This window comes from Sinocyclocheilus grahami, unplaced genomic scaffold (genome assembly GCF_001515645.1).
Source record: "Sinocyclocheilus grahami isolate Dianchi unplaced genomic scaffold, SAMN03320097.WGS_v1.1 scaffold15.1, whole genome shotgun sequence".
Lineage (NCBI taxonomy): Eukaryota > Metazoa > Chordata > Actinopteri > Cypriniformes > Cyprinidae > Sinocyclocheilus > Sinocyclocheilus grahami.
The window spans coordinates 145,758-171,580 of record NW_015505194.1 but is presented as its reverse complement, the minus strand read 5'-3'; the positions used below and the strand labels follow the sequence as shown (position 1 = coordinate 171,580).

The window sequence follows — 25,823 nt, the reverse complement described above, 5'->3', positions numbered from 1 at the left end:
GCTGCCATGAGTAAACGGTTCGTCATCGTTGTGCGCCATTCACCTTTGCTTCGCTTTACCTTTACGCAACATGACATCCACTGTACATTTAGAGATAGTCGGACTGTTAAACAAACATAATTTTCAAATAGCCAAAAGCATTGCGGAGGTAAAGTACTTAGAGGCTGAACAGTTGTATTTAGAATTTGAACATGGCTCACTGTGCTAAAAGAAGCTGAATAAACACTTGTTCACAAAAGCTATAAGGTCTGCACTTATAGGGATTGAAAACTAAATTCCCGGAGTCATGCTGGAATGTGATTGGCATGATTATTTATCTAACAAAAAGAAGGTAAGGCACTTGTTAATTATATACTGCTCACTTGTTTTCAATATGACTGCGTTTTAGTAATATATCTAACACCTATGTTAACTTTTCAAGGAGCTGAAAGGAGAGGTTTGGCAGTACAGTGGCTGTCTAATGTCCTTCGGTAATGAGAGGAAACTGTCCAGCTGGGCAGAGAAAGAGTGGAAGTTTTCTTTCCATCAACCACAGGCTCTTTATAAAGCCCTGGCTGAGGAGTATTACACCAGCAACCTGCGAAGCACAGGGGTAAATAAACACAACAAACGAAAGAGCGAAACATAACTGTTAATCCAGTGAATTAATAAACATACTTCATATTTATGCGACTACAACGATCTATAATTTCACATAATAGCTACTACAAGGTGTGCAACCTCTGCTCTCTCTTTCCCACAGAATACTTTTGTTTATATGGATATTGAAAGCAGAGGAGAGGCATTTGGCAGACTGCTGTTTGAGGTAAATAGATCTTCTGCCTTTTGATTATGTGAATTGATTGATAATTTGTTTGTGGAATTGTGTTTCCACGTCATTCGTCTCCACTCTCAAAGTGTTTTAAATGTAACCCGTCAGCTCTTCTCAGATGTGTGTCCTAAGACGTGTAAGAACTTTAAGACCCTGTGCTCTGGAGAGGCAGGTTTGTCCAAGAGTAACCTTGAGTTGAGCTATAAGGGCTCAATTTTCCACAGAGTTTTGCCAAATGGCTGGCTGCAGGGTGGAGGTAATAAGCTGTATCACACGCATACACACACACAAAATATCAATTGTGTGAATGTGTATAATTCATTGTTTAGCCTATATGGTTTCGATTACAGATATTTTTTGAAAAGGAAAAGTGGTTTGAAAGGAAAGGCATTGGGGGAGAATCTATCTATGGCCCAACATTTGAGGGAACAGAGTTTGTGCCACATAAATGTGTTCATAACAATCATACTTTGGTACTTAAAGGCACAATATGTAAGTTTTCGTCGCTAGAGGGCGCATATTCAAAACAAACAAGAAACAAAGGTGTAGTTTGATGATGCCGTGACTGAGTGTGGAATCATGGGAGTTGTCGTCTTCATCCCCACAGACGATGCAATCTGACGGGACTCGGGCAGAAATCATGTTAATTGATGAGCTAATGTATTAAAAACGTATTAAGGTCACTGTAGTTTGAAGCAGGGTGGGGCTAAAAGTCGTGGAAGCGAAACGAGGTCGCTGGAGTGATTGCTAATGAAGGACGAGCGTGATACACAGCTTGATAGCAGCAGAGCTTTTATTATGCCACAGTCGACCGCTTCTGCTTCTTCCGGTCATGCGTATATGGGCTAAAACAGCGCTGTTTTATACTAGATACATTTGAGTGTATTGAAAGTTCCGTTTTAATGCTACTCTGTGCGTTCGTCACCTGTCTAATAAAATGCATAACATATTAAAGTGTCTTTGGGGTTTCCATGTTTTCAACAAAATAAAACTGGAAAAATCGAGGGGTTATGACGTCATTGGCAGGCGACGCAATGACACTATGGAAACGGTCCGTTACACTAGTTAAAATTGCTTATTTCTCTGGATTGAAACATTCTTCAAAACATTTGGGATAATATAAGTACACAAGTCAGCAAAATATATATCACTGTTCTAGTGGTTTTGGGATATTTTAATAAAAAAATCGTACATATTGTGCCTTTAAAGTCAGCATGTCTTTTCTTTCGTGACATATATATGAGTGAAACAGCTTCTCGAAAGAGAAAAAATGTAGGGCGGTACATAATTTTGCCCATTGGAAATTGATTGGATCATTGTCACAAGATTGCGAGAACATGAAAAAAAAAGATGATGTGTATGGAATATGGATAAAACATTGCAATATCCATTAAAATTAAGAACTGTCAATTTAGATTTCATGGTGGCTTTAAAATGTGTGATAGACACATTGATTCACACATATAAAAAGCACTAGGCGGTTCTCTCTTCCAGATGAGAATTTTGTCGTATCCCACAACAAGCGTGGCATCTTGGGAATGGTTAATCAAGGTGCTCATAGCAACAGCTCTCAGTTCTACATCACACTACAGCCAACCTCCTGGATGGTCCACAAATATGTGGCTTTTGGGTAATGACTCCAATAGATTGCATACTGTATATACACAAGAAAGCCCAAGGTATGAGTGCTTGTCTTGATGGTTTTGCATTATTAATGCAGACCTTATCTAAAAGATAACCGCTTAAAGTATTTGCTATTTAACACTCTTTCAAAATTGAATGTCTGTCACAACTTTCTCTCTCTCTCTCCCAGGCAACTTGTTGAAGGCACAGAGGTTCTGAAGAGACTAGAGGCAGTGCCCACCTACAACGAGGTGCCCAAACAGGACTGCAAAATAGCAGCATGTGGAGTATTTGAGCCCTGAGTAATCACATACCACCTGTAGATCAAGAAAGCAATACAAGAAGCATTTGAATATGGTATGTAGAAAAAGTTTTGTGCTTTTCTATGTAAAGTTTAAAAAAATAAAGTCATTAAATATATACAGTGCCTATAAAACGTATTCATACCCCTTAATTTTTTTCATGTTTTGTTATGTTGCTGCCTTGTTAAACTACTTTAAATAACTTTTTTTCCCACATCAATCTACACTCCATACACCATAATGACAAAGCAAAAAAACAGGTTTGTAACAACTTTGCAAATTTATTGGAAATAAAAAACTGAAATGATTCCATTGATTCCATTCTGGGACAGTTGAAATTTCGCTCAGGAGCATTCATATTGTTTGTAGATGTTACTACACTTCGAGTGGTGTTAATCTGTGGCAAATTCATTTGAATGGGTATGATTTGGAAAGGCACACACCTCTCAATAAAAGGCGTATCAATAATGCGTATCAGAGCAAAAACCAAGCCCTGAGGTCAAAACAACTGCCTGTAGAGCTCAGAGACTGGTTTGCGTCTAGCTGGGGAAGAGTTCAGAAAAAAAAAAATTCTGCTGCATTGAAGGTTCACAGATGCATGTAGTCTCTATTATCCATAATGGAAGAAGTTTGGAAATACTAGGAATCTTCCTAGAGCTGGCCTCCTGGCCAAACTGAGCAATCGATGGAGAAGGGCTTTGGTAAATGCTGAAAATACGTCAGTTTCGTACGTTTAGAGGCTGAAAATACGTCAGTATTGTACATTTTAGTGCCTGTAAAAACGTAAGTAAATGTACGTTTTATAGAACCACATTTTACGTAAAATACATACGAATTATCATGAGATCACGTTGAGCAGCCTCATGCTGAGGGGCTTTTTTCAGCGGCAGGGACTGAGGGACTCGTCAGAGTAGAAGGAAAGCTCAACACAGCAAAATATTGAGTTAGCCTTAATGAAAACCCAGTCCAGAGCATTCAGAACCTCAGACTGGGCAGAAGGTTCACCTTCCAACAGGACAATGACCCTAAGCACACAGCAAGAGTGGCTTATAGACAACTCTGTGAATGTCCTTGAGTGGCCCAGCCACAGCCTGAGCTTGAATCCAATCAAATACTTCTGGAGAAACCTGAAAATGTCTACCAGCCCCCATCCCAGCTGACAGAGCTTGAGAGGTGAAGAGAATAATGGCAGATAATTGCCAAATGCAGATGTACAAAGCTTGTCGCATCATAAGGGTATGAATACTTATGTAATGTAATGTAAAAATCACCACAAAAATCATAGTATAACAGATAATTACTATAAATAGTATAATAATCTTTAAGTTCTACTATTATGTAAATGTTGGAGGAAGGGACCCCAGACCTTGAAAAAAATTAAGAGACTTTGATTCGTTAAGCCAAATTTTTTCCAGGTTTAAAACAGACCATCTCCACAAGCCATTTCTGAAAGCATGGGGGAGCAGTGGCTTTCCAATCCCTTAATATAATTCTCTTGGCCACAACCATGCCCAACATTAAAGCCAACTGCAAATTATAAGGCAAAGAGGAAACTGTGTCAGAATAGCCAAAAATGGCCAATTCCATTTCAGGAGGAAGGGTCTGATCATATGCTACTGAATACCAAGAGAAAATATCTTCCCAGTATCTCTGGAGTTTCAGGCAAGACCAAAAAGAATGAGATTAAGTTCCCTCTGCAACTTGACATTGATCACATATAGGAGACGCAGCTGGGTAGATCTTGTGGACTCTGGGTTTAGAATAATGCAGTCTGTGTACAATTTTAAACTGAATTAATTGAAGTCTTGTATTGATGGAACAGCTATGTATTCTTTTCAAGATTTCAGACCAAAGGTTAACAGATAAGCTGATACCAGCCTCCTTTTCCCAGGCTACCCTAAGATAATCAGAAGATGTAATAACCTGTGTAGAGAACAGGGAAACAAATTGTGAAACCATATGCCGAGAGTCTGGGGCTTGTCGCACTAGATTATAGAAACAATGCTCTTCCTGCTGAATCCTATAGTCAAAAAAAGTCTGCTGAGCATAATGCCGAATCTGCAAGTAACTGCAAGTCTATAATCAGCAAGTCTTATAAAAAATAAGAATGAGAAAGATGATATTTACTAAGAAGATGATCAAAGGAGGAAAAGTGACCATCTGTGTACAAGTCGTTAAATGTGGAAGGACCCTTATTATTCCACACTTGAAAGGTTCTATCACTCAAAGCAGATATAAAATTATGATTATCACAAATAGGAGAATGAAGAGGACACCAAGACATTTCTTAATTTGTTTCAATATCCTTAAAGAGCTATGCACTACAAACTTTTTAGTGATGTTCTTTAAAGGAACACTCAAATTGTCTAATAGTAAAGCAGGGAGAGAGCTTTTGTTTACAGAATGAGATTCCATAAAAATCCAGCTAGGAGTATGCGCTGCATTCTGATCCATGATTCCAATACATCAAAGCCCTAACATTTGCTGCCCAGAAGTAATGTTGAAAAACTGGCATTGCCAATCCACCCAGCTCTTTAGATTTTTCTAAATGAGCCTTAGAGATACGATGTGCCTTATAGCCCCAAATAAAAGAGAAAATTATAGAATCTAGGTTTCTAAAAAAGATTTTGTCAGATAGATAGGTAAATTCTGAAACAAATATAAAAACCTTGGAAGAGCCACCATTTTTATAGCATTAACACAGCCAATTAGGAACAATGGCAAGACCCTCTATTTTTTAATGGTAGGTTTCAGGCTCTTTATTGCAGCCATAAAATTAAGCTTAAATATGTATTTAGGATCTGTGGGAATAACCAAACCTAAATAAGTAAAATGATCATGAACAATTTTAAAAGGGATGGACACTAAAAAATTATTAGGAAAATGACTGCCAAGAGGGATGAAGATGCTTTTCTTCCAGTAAATTGAATACCCGGAAAAATAACCAAAATGGTTTATCAAATCCATTAGGGGGGGTAAAGAATCAACAGCATCTTTTAAGAATAAAAGAAAATCATCTGCATATAGGGAGAGTCTGGTCTCTACAGACCCGATTGTAATGCCACTAATTGAAGAATGGTGCCGAATGCTTATAGCCAGAGGCTCCAGAGCCAGAATAAATAATAAGGGACTAAGGCAACACCCCTGCCTTGTCCCACGATAAAGAGGAACATAGTCCGATTTATCCAGATTGGTAAGTATTGCAGATTTTGGGTTTGCATAAAGCATCTTAATGTATGTACAAAATGTTTTACCAAACCCAAACTTATCTAGCACTAAATATAAATATCGCCACTCGATCTGGTCAAAAGCCTTTTCGGCGTCAAGTGAGATAATGGCAGCCCTAGACTGAGAGTCTACACTATACATAACATTTAACAGACGTCGAACATTTGAAAAAGAAAATCTACCAAAAATAAAAACCAGTCTGGTTAGGATGAATTATTGAGGCAATGCGTTTGCTCAGACGGCTAGCCAATACTTTGGCAACAATCTTCTGGTCACAGTTATGCAAACTTAATGGTCTATAACTGGAAGGATCAGTGTATCTCTGTCTTTTTTCAATAATAAACAAATGTTTGCCTCATAGAGAGAATCAGGGAACAGTTTATTTTTAAAAGAATGATTTATCATTCTAAGCAGTAATGGGGCAATTATATCTGCATGAGTTTTATAAAATTCAATACAAAACCCATCAGATCCTGAGGCCTTACCATTTTGAAAAGATTTAATAGCCTTCAAAATTTCATCCAATGTGAACTCTTTATCCAGTTCCTCTCTAGCAGCCTCACCAAGCTTCGGAACATCAATAGAATCAAGAAAATCAGTAATATCTGAGTCAGGCACATTGCATTTTGAAGTAAAAAGATACTTATAAAATTCCAGAAAACAAGCATTCATTTCCTTTGGTTTAGTTAACAGCACACCAGAGCCAGACTTAATTTGAAAAATAGCTCTGTTGGCCTGCATGCCTCTTGGTTGCCAAGAAAGTAATCTTTCAGGTTTATCACCCATCTCAAAATGCTTGCGTTTAATTTTAAGAAGCATATTACTGATCTGCTCGCTCAAAATATTATTGTATTCGTATTTCAGTTTTAACATGGCATTCAGATCAGACTGGGATTTGGACAATCTATATGCCTGCTCCATAGCTGGAAGCAGGGCTTCAATTTTGGCCAGACGTCTGCGGTTTTTTTGTTCCTGCTAGCTTCATAGGCAATTATATTACCCCACACTACTACCTTAAAGGTCTCCCAAAGAATGGAATCAGACACATCACCTTTGTCATTGAATTCAAGAAACTGCTTAATGTGAGACTAAGTGTATGTATTAAATTGCTCCTGTAATAATAAACCAGGGTTCAAACGCCAACCGTACTTAGACTGAGAAAGAGAAAGCTTAAACATCATAATCGGGCTATGGTCAGAAATTATAATATTATTATACTTAGTCTGTATAACATTTGGAATAAGTTTAGAGTCAACAAGAAAATATTCAATTCTAGTGTAAGATTTGTGTACAAATGAAAGAATGAGTAGTCTCTAGCAGATGGGTTTTGTAATCTCCAAATATCAACTAAACTCAAAGATTTACATAGATGATTTAAAGTGCTAACTGAGTGTAAAATATTAGGGGCTTGTGTAGAAGAATGATCCAAATAGGCATCAAGATAGCAGTTAAAATCGCCACCAATTATTATATTTGTAGAATTGGGGTCAGGAAGCAAATCAAAAACCTTTCTGAAGAAATTAGGATCATCAAAATTGGAACCATATTTGTTTAGACAGGTAATTGGAAAATAATTTATATGCCCAGATACTAAAATGTATCTACAAGCAGGATCAGCAATGACAGTTGACAAACTAAAAGGGATGGATTTACGAAATAAAATGGCAACACCCCTAGCCTTTGAGGAAAAGGAGGACTGATATACTTGGGAGATCCAATTAGATCTAAGGTGTCTCTGTTCTGTTTGTTTAATATGGGTCTCTTGAAGGAAAATAATATCAGCAGAGAGGGATTTAAGATGTGCAAATACTTTGCCTCTTTTAATCTGGTGTCCCATACCTCTAACATTCCAAGATATAAATGTGACATTTGTCCCACCAACAGAACTATATGCATCAACCATTATCAATTAAGTTGAGTAACATTGTTAAAGTATAAAAGCAGGCAATAAACTCTGAAATACAAATAGTTTGGCAAACCCCATCACAACTTACCCCCCACCCACCTCCATTTCCCCAACTGAAACGGCAAAACTCATCCATCACCTGGAATGTAGCGCAGCACAGGGAGAGAAAACAAGGGGACTTACAGCAAAAACAATGGAGGAAAAAAAACAAGTCTCGATCATGCTCCCCTGCTGTTAACAAAGTTCAAAACATAAACCGTCAAGCTTAAAGAGGATCAAAAAATAACTTAAATGGAGCCTTTACAGTCTGCCCTAATCAGCCCAGATTCACTAAAGAGAGGTAATTTGGCAGAAAGAGAATCCGCAAATTTTCGTGCTTCCTCTGATGAGTCGGTATTCTTTAAATATTTAATTTCAGTTCTATTTATTTTTTGGCACCCATTGCAAATGGATATCAGCATCCTGCTGTCTTGTCGGATTGGTGACCTTGCTATATGTCAGTAGTTTATTATATAAAACCAAAATGCCTTCTAAAAAACAGAAGAGAGACATTTAGACATCAACAGGGTGAATTTGGAGAACATTAAAGCCATTCTGTGTGAAATAAAGAAAGGAAACAGATTTTGGTAACAGACAATACTGCTGTGTCGGATTTGGTGACCTTTGGTGTCTGTAGCTGTTTAAAAAAAAATACTTTCTAGTTCAGGTGTGTTGGAGCTAAACTCTGGGTTGGACCGAGTTTGGAGACCCCTGTTCTAGAGAAGTGGTTCTCAATTCCAGTCCTGGGGTACCACTGCTCTGCACGTTCTGTATGTCTTCCTTATTGACTGATGCCCTCAGTTCAGTTCATGGATCTCCCTCCTGATGAGCTAATGATCTGAAACAGGTGCATTAAATAAGGAAGACATACAAAATGTGCAGAGCGGTGGGTCCCCTGGACTGGAGAACTACTGTTCTAGAGTATGAAACAGAGGAAATTATACATCACCAGAGTGAATTTGGGGAACATTAAAGCAATTCTGTGTATAATAGAGGAGGGAAATAGATTTTGGTGACCTGTTATGCTGCCTTGTCAGATTTGGTGAACCATCTATATGTCTTTAACAGTTTGCATCAGACAAATGCTTTCTATCTAGAGCATCCAACAGAGGAGGCTAGACTAAAATGCCTTCTAAAACCAAAATGCCTTCTAAAATACAGAAGAAAGAAATTTAGACATCATCAGAGTGAATCTGGAGAACATTAAATGAATGCTGTGTGAAATAAAAATGGTGTAACAGATTTCCGTGACCTGTATGCTGCCTGCTGGATTTGGTGACCCTTCTATATCTGTAGCTATATTTGTAGAAAAAAAGGCTTTCTAGAGTATTGACATCACCAGAATGAATTTGGAGAACATTAAAGCCATTCTGTGCAAAATGTAGAGGGGAAATGGATTTGGGTAACTTCTCATACTGCCTTCAACTGAATGTTTAATGTTGTCTGCCCTAATCAGACCAATGCAGCAGCCCAGATTCACTAATGAGAGGTAATTTGGCAGAAAGAGAATCCGCATATCTATAAATCAGTATTGTAATATTGTTGCAGTGTTCTCTTTAGGCCGATTGTTTTTTCGACGCTGTAATGGGTGTTCTTAGCGGAAGCTACAGCTAATGTTCAAGTAAGACAAAATTATTTAAAGTCAAAATAATATTTCATATCCATGAATTTATTTATTTTTTAAGAGGGCTGATCAACCACGCAATAATGTAGCCTATTTCGCTCAACCGCCGTGTTCATTGCATAGCCTGCTATTCAAATAATACTATTAAAAACGTTGTATACGCTTCTAAAACAGTTTATTATTTATTGTAAGTTTTAAAGTATTAAAATTACTGTATATTACGTTTTAACTATTTATTTGTAGCACATTCTTTTACTAAAATAAATATCTAAATTAACACCGGTCCAGTAATGTATCCTTTTGGCACTGGTTTAATGGCCCTTGCTAAAGATTGAGTGTGTCTGAGTAAAGCAAAGCATTCACACACAGCTGAGCTGACTGAGCTGAGCTGAAGGGGTCACCTCGAGCATGTGTTCAATGAGGACGGACAGCCGAGCAGATCTGACCAAGATGACCACACCGTTTTCTCCTCCGCTGTACACGCAGCGATACCAGTTTATTATCGATTACGTGAAAACCTACAGACCTAAAAAGGTCAATAAACGCATGTATAGAATTTTAAAGTTAAGTCGCGATGGCCTTTGACGCTACGCTTGAACTAGCGTGCTAATCTTTTTGTCTTCCTACCTGGGATTTGATCTTTCCGCAGGTCATCGATGTCGGTTGCGCTGAATGTCGCTTACTGAAAAAGCTGAAGTTTCATCGTAACGGTATACAGTTACTAGTGGGAGTTGATATCAACAGTGTCGTCCTCTTGAAGAGAATGTAAGTTTGGGATCTTGCCTGCAAACCTCCCATTGTTGTGTGTAGTGTTAGATGGCATTAAAATGACAGCGCTGTCCCATAAAGCCAAAGGTTTATGCTGCATAAGTGGAATTAAGGGGGCCTCCAAGTACTTTTGGCCATATGCAAATCAAGCTTCATGCGTTCATCTATCTTGTGTGATTTATTTTATTTATTTTTTGCCAGGCATACATTGGCTCCACTTGTAAGTGAGTATCTACAGCCAAGTGATGGGCCTTTGACCATTGAGTTGTACCAAGGGTCTGTCACAGAGAGGGAGCCCTGCACCAGAGGATTTGATCTTGTTACATGTGTTGAGTTGTAAGTGTGCCACATCTTTGGTTTTTCAGGCAAATAAACTAAAAGTTACTTTAAGATTATATGTTTCACTTGAGCTTTGTCAACGTAAACATCTCTAACCCCTTTAAGAATCGAACACCTGGAGCTTGTGGAGGTGGAGAGCTTTTCAGAGGTAGTGTTTGGGTACATGGCACCAGGTGCCGTGATTGTCAGCACACCTAACGCAGAGTTCAACCCGCTGCTGCCGGGCCTTAGAGGCTTCAGAAACTACGATCATAAGTTTGAATGGACCAGAGCAGAGTTTCAGACTTGGTAAGCAAATGTTCAACATCTAGTGCAAACACATTCCAGTGTTGATTTAGGATCAGATTTAAGGGATCTACACAGATGTGTCCATGTTAAAAATGATTAACAGTTTTTCTGGCTAAAAGATGTTCCATCTCTCTCTCCCTCACAGGGCTCACGGGGTCTGTAGAGAATATGATTACTCTGTGCAGTTCACTGGAGTTGGAGAAGCTGTTGGCCACTGGAGAGATGTGGGATTCTGCACCCAGATCGGTGTATTCCAGAGGAATTTTGATGGGATAAATCAGTCCATGAGCAATGCTGAAAGCTTGGAACCTTCTGTGTATAAACTGGTGAGAAACTGTTTTTCTTATGAGGTGTTGCACTTGTAACTGCATATTTGTTTAAAGGAGTAATATTGTACTTTCTAAAAAAAAATAAAAAATTACATAGGCTCGGCATAAAGTCAACATGAATTGATCCATGCAATTTTTTTATTCAAATATCATATAACTTGATCCTCCGATGTAATGCCAGATTTCCATTCTGGTGACCAATCATTTAGTCAGTTTAAAACCCACCCCTTTTTTTTTTACAATTGACTGCAATCTTGCGTTCAGATATTCCCCCCACCTAATCAACAACCAATACATGGAACAATTTTTTTTTCTTCTTCCATAATCTGTTTCATTACATTGTGCCTGTAACATGCAATCTTTGGGAGAATATGCAGAGCTGTAGGTGCTACACAGCAATGAACAGCACAAGCTTTGTTTAAAAAAAAAAAAAGATTAATTTGACATGGCTCTTGAAGTCACAATGAAGAGGAAGTAGAAACAGGTATTTTCTTCCTTTTTGTAAACAGACTATTGAAAAAGAAAAAAATGTAGGGTGGGAACTTGTTTCTGTCTATCGGTTGTTGATTGAAAGGTTGAGGTCAAAATAGAAAACATGCACAGATGAATTGTTGGCAATAAGATCAGTAACTTAACATTTAAAAAATATGGTGAACTTTTCTTTTAATGCTGACTTCACAGGTTTAAGCTAAAAACAAAGCATTTTTTTTTGTCTGAAACTGCTGATATTTGCAGTCATGTCTTATCTTTCTTTGCTGTTCCTTGTTTAGTTGTACAAGGTGGTGTATCCAAGCCTGTGTGATAACAACATCTACCAGAAGACTTTAGTTAATGAGGTCCTGTATGAGGCACAACAACTGAGACAGGAATGGCTCAGGAGAATGAACATGGACTCCAACAATAATGCACACTTCTACGCTCCTCCATTAATGGAAGTATTCCAGCATGGGGTCGAAGGGGATGGACCTGAGTGGCAGCCTATCTACCAGCAAGGCGGCACCATTTGCGTTCCTTTGGAACGTGTGTGGTCCAGTCCCAGAGTGAGAGCACTGTGTGGGAGCATTCAGCGTCTCCGGGAGGAACTGCTGGAGGATGAGCGGGTGAGGATGAGCGCTGATGGAGCGGTGTTAAACCTGCCTACCGATGATGATGAGGGGGAGGAGGTGGAGGAAGAAAAAGATGATGTGAAAACTGTATCAGGTGTAGTAAACAACATGGAGGACTGGGATAGGGAGCTTGGGAGTTAAGGTAATGTATAACAGATCCAGAAAGCTCTGTAACCAGAATAAAAGAAAGCAAGCTGCACTTAAGACGATTGTTAGTTTCTGACTGTATGTGTAGGATCATCAGAAAGACATATTTCAATTATATGGCCAAATCTGTGTGATCGATGGAGAAGACAACCATTAAACATGTCATTAAAAATGCAAATATGTGACACCTTCTTTGAAATGTGGTTTTATTTAACAGTGCGTGGTACATACCTTACCAGCATCATAACAGAACACATGGCATGGAAGCCAAAAGTTAGAACACAACATCGCGATGTAACCTTTAAACATCAGACACAGTACAATTACAAGGACCAAAAACTTCACAGAAGAGATAAAGCCACCATGTTTTTACAACATGTAGAGTACCAGGACCTATTAGGACCAGGGGGAAAAAGTGAATCTTGACAATTTCGGTAACACAAAATACGCTCAAATACATAAAAATAGACTTTCATTTTGGCAGTAGATCAATTAAAAAACTAAAAATCAAGTTTAAACTCTGAAAAATAATGAAGCTGAAATATTGCAGATGACCTCTAAATATACTGGTATTTGCAAACATTTGCAACGGAGCACTTAAAGGGACATAGTGATTAAGAACAATATGACATGGTATATGATTAAGTAGGCCTATATATAAATGTTGTTGCATTTTCATACAAAGGTTCCCTTTGAGAAACATTGCGATCGCTCACAAAATGCTTGCATTCCCACAATAAATTTTTCTCTAAAAATATTTGCATTCTCACAAGAAACTTTTGCGTTTTCTTGCAAAATGTTTTCCTTCCCACAAGAAACTTTTGTTTGCATGCAAAATCTTTGTGTTCCCACGAGAAGCTTTGCACTCACTCTTTTCAAGTGAACATAACGTTTCTCAGTTGAACGCAAAAGGTTTTGCAAGTGAACAAAGTTTTTCTAAGCAATCCAAAACATTTGCGAGAGAACGCAAAAGCACTGATATATAATTTTTCCTCCCATCTCTTATTTAGACATATCACCATGTCTCTTTAGGGGCTCTGTACAATCGCAGTGTGGTGCTTTGATATTTGTGCAGTAATTGCGTATGATAAAATAATAAACCTGAGATGGCTGAGTTGAATCCAAGCTTACCGTCAATGTTTAAAAAAATTTTTTTTTTTTTTAAGTGTTTGGATCTCAACAGATCTGGATCAATCTGATGGAGTTAGCAAAGACTACACAAAATGCTTTGGACACATTGAGTAGGTGTGACACCCATGCATTTCTACAATATAACTCTAGACAGTTATGATATAATCAAGTGCTACAAATAAATTGTATTCTCGCACATTTAAATTGTAGAGGCAAGTGAGTTTATATTAATAAAACAGCGAATGGATTCTGAGAAGAGATGGGTATACGGTCACATAAAACTGGAGAAGCACTAATGTATGATTCTGATATGCCCTATAGCTGATCTTACAGACAGAGATACTATGAAAATAGTCAATACCTTAATTTTAGTGATGCATCAATTAACTACAAAAACATGGGGGGGGTTTGTAGTGTTATAGAGAGGACAAAAAGAGCTACACGCCTCTCAAGAGCCTTGTGCTAAACGTTTCAAGCATTGCTGAAAAAGTTAAATACTTTGTTCTGTGCTGCCATGTTACTAATTGTAGCTTGAGAACAGCTTGGCTCATTTTGTCCTTGCATGAAAGCCAATATATTTATGAGATATTAATGATGCCAGAGACGTACTTATCAGATATTCACCTGCTCAGATTTTAGGTAGCTAATATGTCAATATATTGAACTGCAAAATTTCATAAGTAGTCTCATTCAACATATAATGCAGCTGTAGGAGTTTTCTCAAGCTGAAAGTCATTTAAGACAATGAATAAAGAAGAAATACACATTTTCCGTGTATGGGTTAACTTGATCAACAGCTCAGCCTCAAAACTCCCTACAGTGTTGGAGATACACAGAAAGTCCTTCAATTCAAAGTGCTATTCAAATGGACATTTTTTCAAGTCTGAAAACGGCTCCATCGGTCAAAACGCATCGCAACTTCTCACACGCACAAAATGAGACACTGTGGGTGAGTGACGATGGTTTGATTTCCATTCTGACAGTAATGAGATGACAAAAAAGTTTTGCAAAGGGGTCACCTTCATCTGCAGAGAGAGTATACACCTCATATGTACTGTAAAAGATGAATACAATCCATCAAATGTTACTGACATGGCTCACAAACATGTAAACATGGGTAAAAAAATAAAACAATAATATGAAATTACATTAAAAAAAATATGCAAGAAAAACGCTCTTTGATTTTCAAAGCGGACGTATTAGGAGACAAACTTGACCTCACAGTGAAACGCAGACACCTATAATGGCAGCCTCATACAGAGGAGCTGTCAGTTCTTTACCATTCCATCAAAAGGATGAAACGGGTTCGTGACAAACACTCCTAATGTGAGAGGAGACGAACATGTCTGAATCTCTTCGTCCCTTTCTCCTCCCACGAAACAGACTTTGGTTTTTGACACTTCTCCTTCTGTCATCTCCCAACTCTAGCGTTTGATCACCACCTGTTCATAAACACCAGCTCCAACTCTGAAAAGAGAAGAAAACAGCATTTACATGCAACCCAGTAAATGCAGTGATGTACTTTTTTTTAAAGCGTAGAGGGATACCACTGCTTACTGGCTGATTTTGCTCTGTTTTTTAAAGATACAGTAACCCGAGCATTAAAATAGTTATTATTTACTCAGCCTCATGTCATTTCAAACCTGTTTGATTGACTTACTTCTATGAAATGCAATAAGAGATGCTCTATATTTCATGGTTTCATCATATAGGCTATTGTATGGCTTTGAAACACTTTTTTAATATAGCATAAAAATACATTTATGGTCCCTTCTGGTAATTTTTTAAAGCTTAACAGACTCAATCCCCCATTTAAAGAGCAACTTGGATGTTCTACTCTCATTTAATTTTGTGTTGCAAGGAAGACAGACATATTTTGGTTTGTAATGACATTTTAGTGAATAAATGATGACAGCATTTTCATTTTTGGCTGAAATATTCCTTCAAACTCACCTGGCAGGAAGGTGATGGCTACCAAGTGCTGTGCTCCCACCAGGACCCACAAACAAGCGCAGACCTTCCTCTGAAACACACACACACACACACACACACACACACTTGAAACAGATATCGCCTCCATTCTGCATGCACAAAGTCACGACTCTTCTCTGGGGATACAAAAACCAAATTGGTCCATTTCTAATGAGAACCTGTCGCCAGGTCATCTAAAAATAATATGAAAACTAATAGGACACACACATCGAGACGTGCTCTGGCACAGAGACACTTCAATACACCTACTGAGAAGCAGCAGCTACCTGTAAACATTGCTACCAATTAAACAACCTGTTTCTAGCTCCCTATTATATTCTATTCTATCTACTTGTTTTCTTTAAAAACAAAACAAGCAAACAAACACACACACACACACAGTGGGGGGGGGGGGGGGTTATAGCAAGTTTTGTGTGTGTGTGTGTGTGTGTGTGTGTGTGCTTGTTTTGTTTTTATAATAAATAAAAAGAAAACAAGTAGATAGAATAGAAAAGAATAGGGAATGTTAGTGTTAGAGGGTCATTTTTAAATAAAAAATAAAAAAAGTCAATAGAACAGAAAAAGAATAGATAATGCTTGTATTAGGTCATTACTGATATTAAATAAAAAGAAAATAAGTTGAAAGAATAGAGAAATAATAGAGAATTCTGGTGTTAAAGAATCTTTTTTCTTTTTAAGTAAAACAAGTAGTTTTAAATAGAAATAGAACAAATAGAACAGAGAGTGCAAATGTTAAGAGGGTCAATTTTTTAAATAAAAAAAACAAGCAGATAAAACTTGAATTAGCAATATAATAGAGTACTAGAGTTAGAGGGTCAAATGAAGATGAAAGAGATGTGTTTTCAGCCGTTTCTTGAAAATATTAAGGACTCTTGGCTTGGATTGAGCTGGGCAGGTCATTCCACCAGGAGGGAACAGTTAATGCAAAAGTCCATGAAAGTTTTATCATAGGTAGAATGCAAAATGTTTCAATACAAACATTTCAGTCAAATGTAATTTATGCAATATTTCAAAACTTTAACCCACTTGGGAAAATCAACCCATGGCAACAGTTTAAAAGTAGCCCAATTCTGAGGAAAAATTGAGGACTTGGCAACCCTGCATCCAACAAGAGCTGCTGTAGTCAGATTTTACTGATCACAGGCCAAGAATAATGAGAGATGACTGACAAGACCATGATGGAGTATTTGCTGCTCAACAGATCCTGAACTCATTGACAAATATCTGATTTTGTAAGATGTGCTCCCTTTACACAGTGTGTGTGTGATCGCTCATTCAAAAGGGATTTAAATACTGAAAGCGGCTCCCTGATGCGGCAACATTATATACAATATTAGAATGTTTAAAACAGTGAACACGAAAATCACGTGAGCGAAACACGTGTTGCGGTAGCAGCAATGGTCAGAATTTCAGCGGGAGCGAGATTAAGAAAACAGCCAAATCCTGGACATATTGGGCGATTAAGAAATCCCGGCTGGACACAAAAAGAGGACGTATGGCCACCCTACCTTATTTACACTGCATGCGTCTGCGGCACATTACGGCTCCGACGCAGCCACCGGAACTGATCGTGGCCACTCTAGTCAATGCCTGTGTTTACACCAACCACGCTGCGGCACATTTCAGAAGTGGCTCTCCGCGTCGCTTCGCTAAAGATAGGCGCCTCACCTATTTTTGATGGTAAGAGTGTGCGCTCAAATATGCTCTAGAACCGCTCTTGCGATACTTTGATGTCATGCACTGATCAGTCTGCGCAGCGCTGCTTCAAGTAGAACACACCTATTGGGTTTGTGGTGGTGTTGTTGTGCGCGCTAGGGAACGTAAATGCGTCAAATGTCGTTGCGTTGCTATATCATTGATATCGTGATATGACACTTTTTTATCATGTCAAAATTGATTTAGTATTAGTATACTGATAGTATTATAGTATTAGTATTAGTGATTATTAGATACTATTACTATTAGTATTAGTATTAGTGATAGTATTATCGTGGACGGTATTATGATATGGCTCACCCCTACTGCAGTATTGCGATACAGCAACATTATTATAACAACAGCCTTAACCTCAAGCGATGTCTGTTAATAAACAAAGAACCCATTGTTACCTTCAGTGCTGGAGTCCAGCAGACTGTGGGTGAAATCCTGGCTTTGCAAAATCTTCTCAACTACGTCATCGGCATCCACCCGTGTGGCATCCACCCTTTTCAGCTGAGACTCCATTGAATCCTGTTTTACTGGATACCTTATATATATGGGAAAATAAACCTGATAAATCTACATTTGAAGAGTTTGGTTCCAAAACGCTATAAATCCATTTGGATTAATTTGAGTAAAAATGTGTTTTCTTTACCAAGATGAAAACCACTATTTTCTGTTTCAAACTTTCACATAGCATCTTTAGGTTATAATAACATTAAAAATTCAAATCCAGATTTAGATTTTCAAAGATTGATTTTCAAAGATTTATTATAAAAACTGATTTTTTTCCCCCCCAAAATGCAATAAATCCATTGAATCAATATAAAAGTTATTTTTCATATTGAAACAAAGTTGATCCACATATGACAGCCTCTGAACTTGGTCAATACTAATCTTATTAATAGCTTACGTTTCTTCCCCACCGCAGGTTCATCAATGCCGTCAAAAGTATTAATTTGTTTAGGGCTGCACGATAAATCGCATGCGATTGTCATGCGCATCTTGTCAGTAAAGCCGGTTCTGTGATTAGTAGTAAAGTAAAATAGTATTAGTAGTAAATTTCCGACAAGATACAATACTGATTTTTTTTTTAAATGGTGTTTATCGCGTTTTGGAACCAAACTCTTCATTTATTTAATTTCCTGAATCTAAAGCTTGATAAATATAGAGCAGGCAGTGCTAGCAGTGTCTGTCTGACCTGTTGGCAGCTCTGTCAGGGGTTGATGGGTGTTCAGGCACAGCAGCGCAGACCCCCGGGGCTGTAGGGGACACTGTAGTTTGGTCACTCTCCTCACTGGGCTCAGGGATGCTGGCAATGCCGGTGGAAGCGCTGCCGATCGAAGTGTTCCTCCTGTGGGAGAACTCCGACAGACTGGAGGAACGTGAGTGACTTGTACTGTAGCCTGAAAAACAACACAACATTGTTTTAAATTATTATTCTTTTTTATGAAAAAAAAAGTTTACCTGCCCTGGTAATACACAGCATGCACTTTAAAAACCTTCACAGATTAATCAATCAATCACTTTGTATTGAAGGGACATTTAACGCCCACACCCACACATGCTATTCAGGTTTCCGTCAAGCCAGAGAGCTTTAGAAAATGATAACGCTAGTATGGGCAGCTACTGGAGGGAATATCCTCCCACACATGTATACGCACACAACAACTCCAGTTTCCAGTCAGATACAGATATGTGATGAACACTTCTGTTTGCTTTGTGGGACTTTAAAACTAACTTTACACTTTGAGATTATCTAACACAAAAGGTCAAAGTGAGCAATGTGTAACCCAATCTGACAGAACAGCTTAATGAAATAAGGACTGAGTGCTGTCTCCTCTCTGGAAGTACTAGAGGAAGTACTGTTATAAAATTAGATCTGGGACATTTAATCCAGCTACTGTGTGATGGCACTGACTCCTTCTAAAAGCCTAATTTCAAATTATTTAATAAAGCAATTAGCACTTTCCATAAAAGGGGAACAAAATAGGGCCTGAAGATCTTAAAAATATATATTTTTTCCATGTTCAGGAAAATGGTCAAAGTAGGTGCTTAAATAGTTGATCATCAAACTAAGACGTCAATATAAATATTATATGAACTGTATTATTTTATATGAGGTATTTTACATCATTACCATACAAAAGTTTGGGGTCAGTAAGATTTTTGTTCCCTTGTTTAATGCTTTTATTCAACAAGGAAACATTAAATTGATCAGAAGTAAAGACATTTATGTTACAAATTATTTCTATTCAAATAAATACTGTTCTTTTGAACAGTAAGTTCTTATTCATCAGACCCAGATTAATGTATTACGGTTTCCACAAAAATTCATAATTGAAAATAAATAAGAAATGTTTCTTGAGCACCAAATCAGCATATTAGAATAAATAAAGACTGAAGTAATGGCTGCTTAAAATTCAGCTTTGTCATCAGACAAATAAATTAAATTTTCAAATATACTGGAATAGAAAACATTTATTTTAAATTGTAATAATATTTCACAATATTACTGTATTTTTGATCAAACAAATGCAGCCTTGGTGAGCATAAGAAACTTCTTTCAAACATAAAAAACCTTACTGACCCCAAACCTTTGAATGATAGTGTACATCAAAATTAAAATCAATAACAATTACAATATTTTAGGTCAATCCCCCCACAATGGGGGGACAAACAAAATATAATGTGAGCTAATGGATTTGCACACACATTCTCTCTCTCTCTCTCTCTCTCATATGTGCACACACACATCTTCACTCCATGGCACAGAACAGAGACACATGACATGCAGCCTACGTGCAAAATGACAAAATCCATTAATCATCATGCAATACCACTGCATCATGTTGATTGACTGTCTGATAATGTTACAGCCAGGGTTACAAAAAATACAAATCAGGCATGCATTCAAGTACAGCAAGACAACAGAATCACACAGACTCATGATTGAGCGATCAGAGAGAAAACAGTGGAAAAGGAAAGCCTACCTGATACTTTGGACTGCTGACTAGCATAACTGGACGTTCGAGAGTGTCCACACAGCCCGAGTTCATCAGGCAGAGAGCCACACTTCCCTGATGTCTCTGTGGACATAAGGGATTCAGTTCAGTCTTAATTAAACCTGCTCAATCACTTTATGGGATTCAATGCCAATCAAACCTGTTCTTCTCCTATTTCCAACCTTTAAATACATTATACTGTATATCTAATGTAGTCATGTAGTATTCAGGCATTTGACTATTTAAATTAGGACTGTCGATTAGAAAACTAATATACTGTATGCATTTTAAAAGTGTTCAAAACTGAGTAGTTGGCGGAAGTTCATTATAATTAGAGTCCAATATAATTAGCTAATTTTAATAAATATATTTTCATTGAATATTATTTATTGAATACTAACCATTGTTGCAAATTGAACCTTTAGTCCTCACAAAAAGAAAAAACATATTATGGATATTAATAGGAATGTTGCTCAGCTGGCAATATGAAATTTGACAGCTAAATTCAAAATTTGATAGAGGTGTTGAATTGGATACAAAAGCATTTTGATGGTTGTAACCTTTAAAATTGCTTGACATGCACACAGTTTTATTTCCTGTGTTGGCATATTTTTTGGTAAAACAGGAAGTTAGGGCATGACTTTTTTTAAATTAGCCTTTCATTTACATCATATCTTTGAATCATGATTTGCTACTTGCGAAATCTAGTTGACAGCAGGTGGTGCATTAGAAGGAGGGACTTTCTCATTCTCGTAAGCATTTTATTGGCTAGAAATTTGCATATACCAAGATTAATAATTTTGTCATTTAATTAAATTTTTTGTCATTCATTTTGATCCTATGAAAAAAAAAAAGAATTTTGTAAATTTTAAGTGTCAGCATAATTGTTGTTATTTTTAATAAAAAACTAACTATTAGAAATTGTTAACAATAAATAAAAAAGTAGAAATGTTAAAAAAGTTCAAGTTGAAATACTAGAATTACTAAAACTATAAAAAAATGAGAAAATCACATAACAAATATACTAAATCTTAAACTAAAATTAAAATGGAAAATAAATGCTAGTTCAAAATAATAAATACAATAATAGTATATAAATAATACTAAAATAACACTGGCTAGCATATGCATGGCCTTAAAACTAACAAATTAAAACCCTCAATACTCTAATATTAAAGCTGAAAAACAATTAAAAATTTCTCTATCAAATCGCTCAGATGCTGAAAGACTAGCTGATCATCCTGACCAATCTCTAGTAGTGGTCGAGCGATATTGGTTTTTTGACAGCCGATGCCGATATCTTGGAAAGCAGGGTGGCCGATGGCCGATATAAAGCCAATTTAATTTTATTTATTTTAATTAATATTTAAGAAATTTGAAATCATTTGAAATGTGTTAAATAAACATACTTTTATACTTTAAATGACAAAGTATTTTTCACAAACAAATAAATAAATATTTAATAAAAATATAATTAAAAAGGAAGGAAACACTGTAACCAACAGGGCACTCAGTATTCTGGGAAGTTTGTGTGCATTAATCATATTTTTTCAAATAAAGCCAAGGTAACACTAATTTTACATACAGCACACAGTGAAAATGACATTAATATGACACTAGGCAAAAGCAGGAAGCGCAGCATATTTTAAAATCACGAGTTTAAAGTTTGTCGATCGCTCGTCTCAGTGAAGCTGAACTCTCCTCCTGTCTGCATTCAATTCACACGGACCGACCGTCACACAGAGTACACGCGATCATGCAGGATACAAATGCACACTTCACAAGATTGCACAACTGGAGCCGACTAAGTTTGCAAGGTTTTTGAAATTAGATGTTTACTAGACATTCAAAGATTTGTTTAAATTATATAAATGTATATTTGCTGAATGCTGACGGCAAACAAGAAAGTATTATAATGTTTGCCTTTCTATTAATAATAATATAAAAGCAATCGTTATAAGACTTTTTGTATACATTTTAATTCCTTTGTTTAACCGTTCTATCGGATTATTACACAGACTTCTATCTAATATTTAGACAGAACTGTTAACGACAACAGCGAACAAGAGGGAGAATGTGAGCACTGTGTGCACCTCAGGCGCTGCCGTTCTCAGCGCCGTCAAAATAAAAGTCCCGCCTCGAACGCATCGGCCAATGCCGATATTTAAAAAATGCCAAATATCGGCCGATATATCGACCACTAATCTCTAGATTAGTCTGCTTCATCAAAAGAGTAGCATTTCTCTGCCAAAATCCCATGCCAACTCATATTTTTAACTCGTATAAGTCTCAAAACATTTCCCTCTGATCAAATGGTGATACTGATTAATTAATCAGTTGCCTCTAACAAAAAGCCAGTTCGGCATCTTGTCTTTTATTTCATTAATATTTCAGATTAAATGGCCTAATATGAATATTAATAAGGCTTTAATATTGTTCAATTCTTGAAAATAAAAATAACTATGGAAGTGGCACTGGGACTTTTAAGCTAATCGTATTTTATGAATCGTATGCCTGCTCTACATCATAAGCAGTCAGTCATACTGAATCACTATGAAAGCAGTCAAGCTGCACATGGCTAAATTATACATTAAAGAGATGCTTTCGCCAGCCTCTGGACAGCAAAGGCACACAGCATGTATCAGTGCAAAGAAAGGATAAAAGAGAGAGTGGGGGAAGAGAGAGCGCTCTTTCAAGCTTCCGTTAGTTCAGCAGAATCAAATCAAACTTACAGTCCTGTACTTTGGTACAAGACTGGATGCAGAATTAATAAGAAGCTTCTCAAGGAGTATTTGATTTGGACAGTTGATTAGAGTACCCAACATAAAAATACAAGAAATGCAACCACATTTAAGCACACAAAGGACAAATGTTTAGATTTTTTTTTTTATTCACTGCAAACACTGCCTGGCTTGACCAGTGCGTTTTGTGTGAGGTTTACCTGAAAGACTCGGTTTCTGTGTGTCTCCTCCTTTCCTGTCTTCCAGCAGGCTCTCTGCATCACCCTGAATGCCTATTACCATTGCGGTGGATGGAGGCCTAATACATGGCAAACCCGCAATCAAGAATATGGTTTAGATGGATTTGAATAAACAGACTGAAAAGAAAAGCTGATGGAGTATTTGATTTGGACAGTTGATTAGAGTACCCAACATAAAAATACAAGAAATGCAACCACATTTAAGCACACAAAGGACAAATGTTTAGATTTTTTTTTTTATTCACTGCAAACACTGCCTGGCTTGACCAGTGCGTTTTGTGTGAGGTTTACCTGAAAGACTCGGTTTCTGTGTGTCTCCTCCTTTCCTGTCTTCCAGCAGGCTCTCTGCATCACCCTGAATGCCTATTACCGTTGCGGTGGATGGAGGCCTAATACATGGCAAACCCGCAATCAAGAATATGGTTTAGATGGATTTGAATAAACAGACTGAAAAGAAAAGCTGAATTAAAGAACTAAACCATTTGAATCCAAAAGCAGCCCCCAGAATCCCCGAACTCCATACTCTCCCCACGCTCCAACACACACAGATGTTTTTAGCAGGTTTTTGCCTTCATGCACAGTTTGTGTACATGTGTGGGTGGACAGTGTTGGTTTCTAGTATGCAAATCTGTGTTCAAAGCTCTGATTTCCCCAGAGTGCTCATTCACACTCCTTCCCAACATACACAGGCCATTTCTGAGAAAATACTATAATAGCAACTTCAAATGTTTAACAGGAAAAGGTCTCTGTGGGTCTTCAGCTAAACTCAATTTTAAAAATGCATGCTGTAAAGATAAAAATAGGGCCTTCTTACAACCCAACTTCAATTCTTTCTCACTTCAGTAGCATCTCCTACCAAATTATAACATATTCAAAAGCATTTAAAAGTAACACTCACGTTTTGAAACAGGGGTCCCCAGACATCAGCTGTGTGCTGATAATCACCTGCAGGCAAAGACAAATGACAAAAAGTAAGAAACTGGATGTGTATGACATTTTATTTTGGGATTTTTTTTTTTCTGAGAATGTGAGTAGCTCTTGATTATACGAAATTCACATGCATGTGTTGGATGGTTTCCAGGGTGTTGCAAGGCAGTTGCTAAAGTGCTCTGAGTGATTATTAGAGTGATGTTATGCGGTTGCTAGGGTGTTTTGGATGGTTGCTTAGTGACCAAGTAAAAAGAGAGGGATTTTTTCACTTGTTTTGTTATCTGCCAGGTAAAAAGGTCATTTTTCCCCACAATGTTTTTACATGGTTTTACTCCCCTTTAAAATAATATGATTTCAGGTATACACATCTGGGGTTAGTGTTTTTTTCTTAAAGTCGGCATTAAACAAGCAAATTGCAATAGTCTTTTCTTCCCTATTGTGACATGTATCCGAATGAAACAGCTTCTTGAACAAAAAAATGTTGGGGTGGATTTAATTTTGTCCATTGGGAACTGACTGACTGAACCTGATTGAATGATTGTTGAAGTTTGCTACGGCTGCCATCTCATGTGAGTGACAGGTTGTCCCACCCTTGCACAAGTAAACACGTCATCAGAGAAGAGAAGAGATGTTGTTGCAAGATGGAGGGGAAGTTATTTTGGGGAAGTTAAGATTATGAGGGCACATGAATAAAAAAAGAGAATGATATTCATGGGGAAAAAAACATTTATAATAAATACTGCAATACTCCATCAAAAAAATAAGAATTGTCTATTTTGATTTCATGGGGATTTTAGTGACCAAAAGGACCACTACTAATAACTCAAATTACATAAATCAAAGAATGCAATAAAGAATAAAGCAATAAATAAATAGCTGAGAAGACCCTGAAAGGAAGTCTGAGCGGTTCTATACCTTAAGGATGGAGTTGTCCTGTCTAGTGTTTTTGGTGTCATAACCCTCCAGTAGACACCTGCGTGTGGTACTACCCGATCCTGCAAACTCCGCCAGGTTGAGATCAGCAAAACCCAGCTGTACAGAAAGCCAAAGCAGTACAAATTCAGGAAAGAAATTTATTTTTGCCAGAAAAAAAAAAGTTAAAATAAAAGGCACTGAAACTTAATAATAAGGTTAATGCTTTTATGAACAGAAGTGCACTACTCATACACAAACAGAATCACATACAAACACAGTGTTCCAGAGTGATCTATTTTCAGCTGTTCCTTTGCTTTCAATATTTTATAATCCTCTACAGAACTGTCTACTTGATGAATAACCAATGCCCTGTTTTAGTTTCTATTCATGAAAGGTACATTTGTTTTGTTTTTTGCAACATGAAGATTTTAGCTTAAAACACACATGAATGCACATGGAAGTTTTTCACCATTTAAAATCACAATTTAGCTTTTTTTTATAGTTGATTTAAATAGTCCTGCAAAGTGACTAGTATTTTAATCTTTATAAATATTCCACATAGCCTCTCAATTAACATCATGTTGTAAAAACCACTTGTAAAATAATTGCAAAAGAATTAGTAAGCGCTTTTCAAAATAGTATTAGGTGACTGCGAATGTCAA

At 37.2% G+C, this 25,823-nt stretch overlaps 2 protein-coding genes and 1 pseudogene across 5 annotated transcripts in view; 2 read left to right on the top strand and 1 right to left on the bottom strand.

Moving 5' to 3' along the window:
• The first annotated feature begins 70 nt into the window (after positions 1-70).
• On the top strand, positions 71-2,763 carry LOC107602712 (peptidyl-prolyl cis-trans isomerase-like 6; annotated as a pseudogene).
• A 6,713-nt stretch (positions 2,764-9,476) lies between these two features.
• LOC107601273 (small RNA 2'-O-methyltransferase-like) lies at positions 9,477-12,695 on the top strand. Of its 2 annotated transcripts, none has more exons than XM_016293411.1 (6): positions 9,477-9,530; positions 10,183-10,298; positions 10,503-10,637; positions 10,746-10,928; positions 11,074-11,254; positions 12,028-12,695. In XM_016293411.1, coding segments are annotated over exons 2-6 (978 nt in total). In that variant the 5' UTR covers positions 9,477-9,530; positions 10,183-10,296; the 3' UTR covers positions 12,505-12,695. The 2 variants fall into 2 exon arrangements, with proteins under 2 accessions (XP_016148897.1, XP_016148890.1); XM_016293404.1 differs by lacking the exon at positions 9,477-9,530 and adding an exon at positions 9,785-10,067.
• Positions 12,696-13,659: 964 nt separating this feature from the next.
• Positions 13,660-25,823, bottom strand: part of LOC107601256 (protein FAM102B-like) — a 19,347-nt gene continuing 7,183 nt past the window's right edge. For all 3 annotated transcript variants that reach the window (XM_016293374.1, XM_016293383.1, XM_016293391.1), the window contains 8 exons: positions 25,162-25,278; positions 24,215-24,261; positions 23,608-23,705; positions 20,325-20,420; positions 18,533-18,737; positions 17,742-17,878; positions 15,595-15,664; positions 13,660-15,108 (listed from right to left, as the gene is read on the bottom strand). In XM_016293374.1, coding sequence (XP_016148860.1) covers positions 15,066-15,108; positions 15,595-15,664; positions 17,742-17,878; positions 18,533-18,737; positions 20,325-20,420; positions 23,608-23,705; positions 24,215-24,261; positions 25,162-25,278 — 813 coding nt within the window. In that variant the 3' untranslated portion in view covers positions 13,660-15,065. The remainder of the gene's footprint in view (positions 15,109-15,594; positions 15,665-17,741; positions 17,879-18,532; positions 18,738-20,324; positions 20,421-23,607; positions 23,706-24,214; positions 24,262-25,161; positions 25,279-25,823) is intronic.

What these genes read in the sequence shown, in the direction of transcription:
- LOC107601273 (XM_016293404.1), top strand. Translation starts at nt 9,942, where the DNA reads ATGTGTTCAATGAGGACGGACAGCCGAGCAGATCTGACCAAGATGACC. An exon ending in AAACCTACAGACCTAAAAAG is followed by an intron (nt 10,068 to 10,182) that starts GTCAATAAACGC and finishes ATCTTTCCGCAG; the next exon opens with GTCATCGATGTCGGTTGCGC. An exon ending in GTCGTCCTCTTGAAGAGAAT is followed by an intron (nt 10,299 to 10,502) that starts GTAAGTTTGGGA and finishes ATTTTTTGCCAG; the next exon opens with GCATACATTGGCTCCACTTG.